Here is an 11,750-nt window from a genome sequence, read left to right as displayed (position 1 = left end):
GGAGTAAGAATAGTTGATCTACTGTGGAAAAGAAATGGTTCGCGTTTGTGCCTTTCCGAATTGTGGCATTAGAATGAGAAAATACAAGTACCTAAACTTTAATAGTCTACCTTTCCATGACCATGAGATACTGCAGTTGTGGATAGTTGTACTTCAGCTTGATGTGCAAACTCCCATACAGTACTACGCGATAAAGATCACCGCATCTGCAGCGAATTTTGAGAAGGATGACTACACAGACACAACACAACGGGGCCGGCTGAAGAAAAATGCCATTCCGAGGATGAAGACTGCTGCAACCACTGTGGAGGTAATGTTATATTCATAACTACAACGGTGTCTTCACAATGTCTGAGTTGAAAACGCATCATGTTGTCACGTAAGGGCCCTGTTCATGTTGCACAGAAATTTTAATTGCATTTTGTGTCTGTTAAGAGACACAAAGGCACTCTTTAGAACATGCCCCCACAACTGGCATTTTAGCTAACTGGGAGCTCTGGCCATTAGCTGCAGCAACTCCACTTTGCTAGCACCGATTTTGGTAGTTTTTTTTTCCCCTATCAACAGTACTCTGTGACATCCAGCAAACAAGATTAAGGTAGAAATTGGCCGTAATTCTCCTTTAAGTTTAAAAAAGGATGGTTAAAATTGGTGCATCAAAGACTGGAATTTCCTTTTAGTCCTAATATTTGTCAAGTTCTAAAAAGGCTGGATGCCACACTTGACTTGCCCATAATACACCTTGATAGACTCTTTCATAAGACCCTCCATACCTGAAAATATCCACATCTGTCAAACTCCAACCGTTGAAAAATTCGAATACCTTGTTAAAATTCCTAAAACATACTTTTGTTTGTTTTTGTCAGACTACTTTTTCCAAAGTCAAGAATGAACACTCAACACCCTATAGCTGTTTTCACAGCTGAGTAATCCTCCTCATGATGAGTAAACTCATCATGGAGATTTGGCTGCCAGCCCATTTCATAACTGAAACTAGCGAAGACGAATTTCTTTAACTTGGTTTTGAGAGAGCCTACCTTTAGTTTGCCCCATCTCAGTTTAGGCGCTGTGTCACCAAGATTAATTGATTACATTATCCTACCTACCAGCTTTAACTGTGCTACCCAGTGGCTGACTGTACTCAAAAAGTAGGTTATCTATATACACTCACCTAAAGGATTATTAGGAACACCCTACTAATACCGTGTTTGACCCCCCTTTCGCCTTCAGAACTGCCTTAATTATTTGTGGCATTGATTCAACAAGGTGCTGGAAGCATTCTTTAGAAATGTTTGTGGGATGCACATCCAGGGGACGAAGCTCCCGTTCCCCCACATCCCAAAGATGTTCTACTGGGTTGAGATCTGGTGAATGTGGGGGCCATTTTAGTACAGTGAACTCATTGTCATGTTCAAGAAACCAATTTGAAATGATTCAAGCTTTGTGACATGGTGCATTATCCTGCTGGAAGTAGCCATCAGAGGATGGATACATGGTGGTCATAAAGGGATGGACATGGTCAGAAACAATGCTCATGTAGGCTGTGGCATTTAAACGATGCCCAGTTAGTACTAAGGGGACTAAAGTGTGCCAAGAAAACATTCCTCACACCATTACACCACCACCACCAGCCTGCCCAGTGGTAACAAGGCATGACGGATCCATGTTCTCGTTCTGTTTACGCCAAATTCTGACTCTGACCATCTGAATGTCTCAACAGAAATCGAGACTCATCAGACCAGGCAACATTTTTAAAGTCTTCAACTGTCCAATTTTGGTGAGCTTGTGCAAACTGTAGCCTCATTTTCCTATTTTTAGTGGAGATGAGTGGTACCCGGTGGGGTCTTCTGCTGGTGTAGCACGTCCGCCCCAAGGTTGTGCGACGCGTGTTGTGGTTTCACAAATGCTTTGCTGCATACCTTGGTTGTAATGAGTGGTTATTTGAGTCAAAGTTGATCTTCTATCAGCTGGAATCAGTCGGCCCGTTCTCCTCTGACCTCGAGCATCAACAAGGCATTTTGGCCCCCCAGGACTGCAGCATCCTGGATGTTTTTCCTTTTTCAGACCATTCTTTGTAAACCCTAGAAATGGTTGTGGGTGAAAATCCCAGTAACTGAGCAGATTGTGAAATACTCAAACCAGCCCGTCTGGCACCAACAACCATGCCACGCTCAAAGTTGCTTAGATCACCTTTCGTTCCCATTCTGACATTCAGTCTGGAGTTCAAGAGATTGTCGAGACCTGGACGACACCCCTAAATGCATTGAAGCAGCTGCCATGTGATTGGTTGATTAGATAATTGCATTAATGAGAAATCCTACAGGTGTTCCTAATAATCCTTTAGGTGAGTGTATTTTAGAGACTTTTCTCCATTACATCATGACATTTTCACATTGTAAATGCTCTATAATTCCAGCACCTGTCTCAGTAAGATTTATCTTTCAGCCTACACACATAAACATATTCAGTTGATATGTATTTCCTCCCTTAATGGAACATATTGATATCACCACACTTCACCTGATTGTGTTTGTTTAAACTGTGGTTATATGTGCATTTGTAATATGAAGCCAAATCTCCAGGTGAAAAAGCAACAAAGCAGCCCTATGGCCTCATCTCTATTTAGGAATTAATTATTCAGTATCCATCTCTACCAAACATTGCCCTCTTGTGGTGGAAAGTAGATCCTAGCAAATGCTATTTGCAGCTGATGAGTTATTAAGGTTTCTTGTCACATCAGCAGAGTGCAGTTGCCTCTGGTTAATTAGTTTTATTGAATAGGAAATTGTGAGATGGCTTCACAGAGAGAAGCGTGATGTGAAGGTAAAATGACAAACTTAATATGGTTAGTGAATTTTTGCATTACAATGTAGGGAGGTGTTCATGACCAAAGGTAAAAAAGTCATAATTTTTCATCTGCATGCTTGCAATGTAAGATACAATTAGTGGTGCAGAGTCACAGTCATGCTGATGATTGTGGTAACCCAGCCTCATTTCTAAGCATATTGTGTATCCTGGTGTGTTTAAAGTACCACCCCCCTTTGCCATGAAAGTTCCCTATTTTACTTAAACTTGCGGTCAACTTTGCATGAAAACAACTCGGCAATAGGTGTGGTTCTGTTCAGCAGTCTGGCAGATGTATGTCTACTAAGAATGCAAAGAGAAAATGTGTTATAATGGAAAAATAAGGTACAAAATAGAATTTTATTGAGGGACAGAAAAGGCTAATGCAGTAAGAGGGAGGATGAAGAAGAGATGGGAGGGTTTTTCAGCATGGAGTTGCCCCCTCAGGCAGTGTAAGAGGATCTTTGCTGGGAGGGAGCAAATAAGACCAAAAAGCCCAAAGCAAGGAAGAGAGACAGAAAGAGGAAAAGGGAGGAGGAGAAGCCAGGGAGTCAAAGGGCGGGACTGTCTGAGAGGCTATTGGCTTCAGGCTGTGTCAGTCATTTTACTTCCTCCCTGGCTGTGGCAAGATCACAGATGAGAGGGCAGGAGGGAGGGGGAGAGGGAGGTACCATCAGACGGCTCTCTCTCTCTAGTTCTTTCTCTGTGTGTGCTTTTTCACAAAAAAAGACTGAACTGGGGCTGAAACTGAAACAGGGCAAGACTCGTAAAAGGAGTGCAGTCTCTTACTCTCCTGCATTCTCACAGTTTCCTGTTTAAGGAGGCCATTTTGTAACTCAGCCTGGAGAAGAGGCACAAGAAAGTTTGCTATTGTTTATGTTTGTTCTCTCCCACAGCCTGGAGTTTCACAATCAAGTTTGGACTTTCTCCCCTGCAGAGCAACTTCTTCGGACGAGAGAAGGGAAGGAGGGAAGAAGGTGGATGAGTTCACGAGTCTCTCACACACACATTGCTCATGCTTGCTTGTCATGCCGGGACAATAACAGGAGTCAGAAGGCGAGAGAGCACGAAAGAAGTGGCAGAAAGGAGGCAAATAAAACACAACTTCCTGGATAAGGGTTTCTTCCTTGATCCACTGGAAGGGGGTGGACACAGGACACAGAGGAACCGGGACTCTCTGCTCTGTGTTTGTGTGTGTGTGTGTGTTTGTGTGTGTGTGTGTCTGTCTGTCCATGTGTCAACGTGTGTACCCCTCTCTCCTCCACTGAGACAGTTTCAATGATTGTGGGTTTTCTGAGAACTGTAGACTGCACCTGGCCGTGTGTTTGTGAGTGTGTATGTTGAGAGCTACAGGCAGCTAACAAACACTCTAAATGGCTAACGCTAGCCCTTGTATGTCCTCAGGGGCCATGGCCCAGGTCTTCTTTCCTCCTGGGGGCTCCTCACCACCAGGCTCAGCTGTGATGCAGCAGGGGATGCCCATATCCATGCCCTCTATGCCCGCTCAGGGTGCTTTTCCTATGATGGACATGGTACTCGGGCATGGTCCTGGTGGGGCAGTGATACCCTCACTGCCTCCCACTCCAGCAGGGGTGTCCTTCATCATCCAGATAGGCCTGACCAGAGAATCTGTCCTGATGCCCCAGAGCGCTGACCTGGCCTACGTGAAACAAATTGCCTGCTCCATTGTTGACACCAAGGTAGGAATTACGTATGTGTGTGGGCTCATGTGTGCAAAGTGGGAAGGGTGGCTTGTCAGGTTAAACTGAGCGTATTCTTTCTCCAGGTGGATAGCTAGTTATGTACGAGGCTCTCATGCCAAACTTTCATATCTGTTTTTGTTTGTCAGATGAACAGTTTGGGTTCTTAATTTATCTTTCACTCTGTTTTTGTGTCTCCACCAAAAACCTTTTCATACACTCTTCCATTCTCATGGGTAAATGAAAGGGTTTAAACATGCAAGCAGACAGTATTTTAACAGACAGCTGTGACAGACTGAGAAAATGTGCAAAATGTCACAATTTTGCCCAACTCTAATTACAGCAATAAGTGTTTTTTTCCCCTAACACAGTTGGGGGAGAACACGGTGTTCAATTAGGCTTTGTTATGCCACATCTAGTAGAGGGATGCTTGATGCCTCAGTGTTTGAGACAGTTTTCATCTGGCTGTTCATGCATGTGCTGAACATGAAACAGGAAATATAGGTCAATAATCACAGCACTTAACATGAATTCTTACCTTATTGCATGCCTCAACATGCAGTTAAACAAAAGGAAGTCAATATCCAAATGTTGAGGAGCACCTTAACTTTTCATCAGTTAAGCAGACAGTTAACTGAGGAGCCATGAGCAAATGCAGATCTAATGGGATCTGCATTTGATATAGCCTAATCCCACTGTGCTCCACACCTGTGCCCTTTCTTTGTGAATTGTGATGGGTAAAAGTCTCTTTCACTTCCCCTTAGTACAACACCAGCGGTTTTGCATCTCATGCCTAAAGAACTGATCCCACCAGGCCAACTTTCGTCTCTTTGCTGAGCACTATATTGAATTCTTTACTTATTTTACTAGTCAGTGATCACTTTTAAGTTATAGCTTTGTGTTGCTGAGGATGTCAAATGTCTTCTAACCAGGTTGAAGGACAAGGCCTTGGCCTTATATATTTATATATATATATATATATTAAAAAAAAAATACTTAAATCGGCAGCAGAATTATATTTTATAACCACTCGAAATTTTGCAGCTGTATATAAAATGTGGCGTTCCGCATTTTAACTTTATTAAAATATAATTATAAAAATTCACTTTGAATCATTAGTGTACATTTCAAAAACAAACATGGCTATCTTTCAAAAGCTTTTCAGCCTCTTAACTGTGTTTTACAGTTTTTACAGGTTCAGCACAAACTGCTGAGTTAGGTTTCTCAGGAGGTAGTAGTAGGATGAGTAAAAGATCTGTAGGAATAATAACTTCAAACAAATATATCTTCTTTATTAAACTAAAAAAGAAAAGTTCAAAACAAAAATGAGCTGGAGTGGGGAGAAGTAGTGACATCCTCTTTGCAACAGGAATCAATTAGTGTTATGGGAAATATAGTCTTTACAGTACTTGAAAACTACCAGCACTATGTCAGATTTTCACCATTCAAATGCAGGAGATAACATTATCCTACATTGGCGTGGTAGTTTGAGCAGGCCATGTGTTTATCTGCCAATTAGGCTGGTAGGTGTTTAGAGCAGTGGATTTCCACAGCTTGCTCAGAGCAGCTTAGCAAAACTCCCCATAATCACAAATCGTCCCAAGAAATACTGGTAGCTTTCTCCCTTCAGCTTACATACTCTGCTAATCTGTTCTTGTGCACAACAGTCTTTGTTTTCTCTCCTCTCATATACAGTAAGTGGTTCTCTGGCATGTACTTGGTTTCATTTAGTAAGATAATTCAGCTGTACTGATGCTGGATCTCTGTACTGAGACTGAGATCAGTGGCTGTAGTGTGGTTTTCCAACTGTGTTTCCACATGATTAGAACAGATATGGTTGGAGGTGTTGCTTACAGTCATCAAAATGTAAACATCAGCTGCAACTCTCGGCCTGTCCAGTTCACTTTCGGCTTCATCTTCTTTTCTTCCTCTTTTTTTTGTTTTTTCCTTTACAAACCAAAACTCTCCTGTGTAATGTAAGATAGGTTGTTGTTGTTGTTGTTGTTGGGGTTTTGAGGCACTTATGTTTGTCTTTTTCATATTCAGTGAGACTTGTATGCCTTTATTTTAATTTGCAATGCTTTTTTTTGAGCTGTCCTGAAGTTCAAAGTTCCAGATAAAGAACTACAGGTTTACGAACCTTTATGAACCAGCCAGTTACCTTTTGTGAGTCACATGTTGTTGTACATCAGAATCACATGGGACCAAAACACAGATGGAAAGCTTTTGAAAGAAATGTGACAAGGAGACAGTGCTGCTTGAAGGCTTTTTATAGGTGTCTATACATTTAGATTTAGACTTCTTTTAATACGTTTTATTCGTGGATCAGTTTGAAAATATGCAAGAAAGAAATTAACTTCATTACACCTCCTGAAAAACAAAAAAACAAGAAACAGCTCCTATCTATGTACCAAGAAGGGCAGCAACACCTATGTCACTCCAAATGCTTAAACCAGTCAGCTGGCTGTAATTTTAACACAATTCAGATGAGGGTGTCACTGCTTTTGTTTCTGCTTCCATATATGTAAATGGCAAATTAAGGCATTTTGAGTGTGTGTGTGTGTGTGTGTGTGTGTGTGTGTGTGTGTGTGTGTGTGTGTGTGTGTGTGTGTGTGTGGTGTGTGTGATGTAAGGCAGGAAGTAGAAAGGTCAGTCTAACAAGCAGAAAAGTGGTACTAAGGGTAATTAATAAACAACCTAGGCAACATTAAGACTGTGTATAATGGTCACAATCCCTCAGTGCTTCTAACATGGTAACACCAATCTAGACAAAAAAAATTCTGTGTTTTTAGACACAGAAAGAAATGTTGACTCCTCTGCAGAGTCCTATATCAATGTTGGGTACCAGTACCTGTTTGTGGCTCTTGCTCCACAGCATCTAATTTAGAAAAGTACTCCCTTGTCAGCAAAAAAAGACAAATTGGCTTTCTTTTATGGTTTGGTTTTTCCTCACTTTTTCAGCATCTTATTTGAAAGTACATAGGTTGATTTAATCAATAATAACACGTGTATTTAAGCATTAGGATTGATAGTTTAATAACTGAACCGCAGATTACATTGAGTCTTTCTTTGTGGAGTTTGCATATTCTCCCTGTGTTTCTTTCCATCCAAAAAGATATGTATTAGGATACTCCCGGCATTTATTTTGACCAAGGCTCTGACCTCAGTCAACGATAGCTGTTCACTGCTCCTAAATGGTAATGATGGGTCAAATGCAGACTAGAGCATGAATTTCCCCTCAGGGATGGATTAAAGTATAACATAAACTACTAGATGTCTAGTGTCTGTAATGTCTATTGTTCAAAAGTTGAGTATAAGAAATGGTATTTCAGTCTTGCTTTGGTAAAACTAATGCAGTCCCTAGGTAATTGTGTCCAGAGCAATTTTAATTCCTTGTCCTTTCCTGAGTTTTACTCAGATTTTTTTGAAAATCAGTCAAGAGAAAAAATATCCGAAAAAGTACCTTTATTCCCACACTCCGCAATCCCCAAAATCCCCTGCATACAGAATGCCTGCCCTGCTAGGGGCTACAGCTTTAGGTGTGAGATTTGGACAATAGACAGCTTGTCCTGCTCTGGCTAACTGATTGCGACACATGAGTTGGACTGTGTGTGCACACGCATGAATGCCTACATTGGGGTGTTTAAAAGGGTATTGAAGGCAGTGTGGTACCCCACACCCCCGCCCACGGTCATCTCTCCCATCCCAGAAATGGTGAGTCACCGGTTCTGTTTATTCACAGGCTCCCTACTTGTGTTCCATGGACACGTTTTTCCAAACACTTCTTTGAGGAGGAGCACACGCTCCCCTGGCTTTAACTTCCAACGCCAATGTTAATGGCCGTCCTACAGGTCTGTAGTACCCTGATCTGATCATTAGGCCCAGTCTCTCAGGCCAAAAATCTAAATCCACCTTTAGTCATAAACACAGACCCCACACTTCTCACACCTTTCTCAAACCTAGCTTGGCTGTATACCTGGCAACTGTGCTTGCCAAAATCCCATTTAGCCGGCCTACCTCAGCTGCCCCAACCCCCTCCTCCTGATGGAACAAGAACTAATAGTGTGGCCTGGAAACCAGAGGTCTGTCTCCATTCAACCATGATGCAGCTCTGATGTATTTGCTCTTTTGTTGGACAGGCCTCACTGATCCCCTTCTTTTCCCAGTTGCTATTTCTTTTTCTCATTTCACCTTCCCCCGATCTACAGTGTTCTTATTCTATAGCTTAAAGATTAGACTTTGATGATTTAATGATTGTTCATATTATGTGAGATGTTTCCTGAAAATGTATATAGTCTGAATAGATTATTTCTATTTTTATGAGTAATGATAATGTTGGAAAAAATACTACATTAAGAGAAATTCATTTAGCTAACAGAATAGTCTCCTCTCCCTCTTCCCCCTCTCGTGCCTTGCCCTCTCTACCTTCCCTTTAGATCCTGTACTTCCTCTCCTTATCTGCTCATCTCCGGTCCCTTCTGCTTGCCTTATCACCAACTTCCTCTCACGCTCTGCATCCTCTTCCTCCTCGCATCTCACCTCCCATTCATCCACTTTCCTTTTAAAAAATTTTTTTTTGCACTTATCCACCGACTGCCACTGCCCTCACCTTTTCTGTAGGATGTTTTGCCATCTTGCGCACACTTCAAGTAAGTTACTGTAATATAGTAAAATTCACACTCTTGTCTGGTTGTACATATACAGGTTTGGAGGACATAGACTTTCTAGGAAGTGATGAGTCAAAAATCCTGTACTCCCACTTTACCTCAGCTAGAATGATCCCTGTTTTTCAGTAAATATTAGACATTGGTGACAGGTAATGCCAGGATCTACAGAACGATACAGTTAACATACTGTACGGTCATGTCTGGCTTTTTTATTTCCCCCCTTCACCTAGTGCCAAAAGGTGTGTCAGCTCTGCTCTTTCAAGACTGACTAACAACCTCCAGTCAGTGGGTGTGTTACTTCACGTCGGCGGGTGTGTTACTACGTATGTGTGTCAGCGTGTGAGAACCTGCTGAGTCCTGTCAGCGTTCGCTGTGGTTCACATTACTGGATTGTTCAACACGTCCGCAGACTAATCTGTGATGACACATTTTGCAGCCAGCAAGCTGTGTCGAATCCAGCAGTGGACGCGCAGGAATCACACTGACGAGAACTCATTTCTGCTGTAGAAACGACTGAACATTCAGTCTTCGACTAGCACTTCTAATTTAATAAATTTTTTTGTAATGAGAAACTCTCTGATTCTATTAACTGGTGTAAATAAATGAGTATAGATGTTTCTTTTGTTCTTTAGTTATGATGGTTAAAAACACAAAGAAATATTAGCAACTACACACACACACACACACACACACACACACACAGCTGTGGCTGAGAGCCCCTGCCCTGGCCATTGTTTCCACCTCCGTTTTGGAAGGGTCTGTTTCTTTATCTCTCTCCCTGGAGAAGCAGTTTGGCCCTGGGAATGGGATCATACACACCACCTCCTGTTTACCTCACTCTCCTGCACATGTATTCTACACACACACACACACACACATACACACACACACACACACACACACACACACACACACACACACACACACGCACACGCACACACACTGTAAAGTAACGTAACGTAACAGTTGACCCTGATTTTCCAGACAAAGGCCGAGTGTGACAGACAAGGTCGTATTGTTTGTATGAAATCAACACAGTTCTATGTTCAGCGCTGCTGTAGGTGAGGACGCTGCCTTAATTTTGTTCACTGTACTGATCTAATGTCATGGGGGGGGGTTTGTCTTGCTGCTTGGATTATTAAAAAGCCTCCTGTATGTGTCGGAGCCACTGGGCACTCTGCTTATCAGTCCAAACCTTTGTTGGTCAATGAATGAATGCCAGTCAATTAGCAAGACACTGGCAAGTGCATATACAAGTGAAAGAACAAACCACGCCTTTATCAGGCAGCATGACGTTTGATGATTGAGTGACGATAACGCAGCCGCTGACCAAATGCAGCAGCTTTAGCCAAATGCTTTAAACCTCACAAAGGCTACTAAAATTGTACTGCTATAAAGGAAATGGTGTCCATTTCAAAAGGGGTAGACCCACAGCAACATGTATTAGTTCTGTTTACCCATAACTCTCTCCCTCCCTCACTGTGTGTGTCTCTCTCTTTATGCTACTATTTGCATGGTAGCGGAACAGCTTTGCATGACTAACCGGGCCTGGTGTCTCCGGACTGTTGGGGGAAGCTTAGTCCGCACAAGGACATTTGATTATTCAAAGCATGCACTGTTGGCCGGAGCCCAGTGACAGGGACGTGTATTAGAGTGAGAGAAAGGCGGTTGTGGTGGGATGATACGGTAGATGGAGATTTAAAGGGTTTGAATCTTGAGCACAAGCTGAGATTGTGATCCCTAAATGATCTAGTCTTAGGTCTTATGTTGGTAGTTGTGGCCATTGTTTTTTGTTTTTTTTTTAAGATTATTTTTTGGGCATTTTTAGGCCTTTATTAACAGGACAGCTGAAGAAATGAAAGGGGAGAGAGAGGTGGGGAATGACATGCAGCAAAGGACCGCAGGTCGGAGTCGAACCCGGGCCCACTGTGTCGAGGAGTAAACCTCTATATATGGGCGCCCGCTCTACCAACTGAGCTATCTGGGCGCCTCTGGCGATTGTTTTTACTGGTATCATTCTACTCACTTATTCTATTCGCAACAACATCTCTAAAAAGAAGTCCGAACAAGCAAAAATGATATTATAAAGGTTAGAAACAAACCCCATTGTTTGGTCAAATTTCTTTTGGAAGAGAATAAAAAGGCAAACAGTAATTATTACTAAAAACGAGCTGCTGTAAACACCATCAACATCACAGTTTAGACTGACTTCCTGTTCACCATTAACTTTTGTCTTTCTTTTGCAGTTTTTCCATAGTCATACTAAGACTCTAAGGGCCCTATTTGAATAGCACAAGCGCACGACGAGTGCAACGTACACCTGTCATTTTGGTTCATGTGCAGCAGCGCAAAGAGCAAAAGGGCTTGGTGAAGAGAAAGTCCCATTGCTGGTCTCATTGCTCTAAAACAGCTGTGCCAATCACAGTGATGCGTGACAACAACAGCTCAACAAACGGGAACCCATATCGTTGTCTGGTGCGGAATGGCAAGAAGAGCGGCACACACAGCATCACACATCTCATTTAAACTTGTTCAATGA

General features: G+C 42.3%; 1 protein-coding gene across 2 annotated transcripts in view; it reads left to right on the top strand.

The window, feature by feature from the left end:
• Positions 1 to 3,513: 3,513 nt before the first annotated feature.
• prkd2 (protein kinase D2) overlaps positions 3,514 to 11,750 on the top strand; it is a 37,672-nt gene continuing 29,435 nt past the window's right edge. The window contains exons 1-2 of one of the 2 annotated variants that reach the window (XM_039826511.1): positions 3,514 to 3,821; positions 4,249 to 4,544. In XM_039826511.1, coding sequence (XP_039682445.1) covers positions 4,254 to 4,544 — 291 coding nt within the window. In that variant the 5' untranslated portion in view covers positions 3,514 to 3,821; positions 4,249 to 4,253. Of the gene's footprint in view, positions 4,545 to 11,750 lie in introns of both variants that reach the window. The other variant, XM_039826502.1, reaches the window with a different exon arrangement.

This window comes from Perca fluviatilis, chromosome 2 (assembly GCF_010015445.1).
Source record: "Perca fluviatilis chromosome 2, GENO_Pfluv_1.0, whole genome shotgun sequence".
Classification (NCBI taxonomy): Eukaryota; Metazoa; Chordata; class Actinopteri; order Perciformes; family Percidae; genus Perca; species Perca fluviatilis.
The sequence above is the reverse complement of the archived record's forward strand: the minus strand, read 5'-3'. Positions and strand labels throughout refer to the sequence as shown.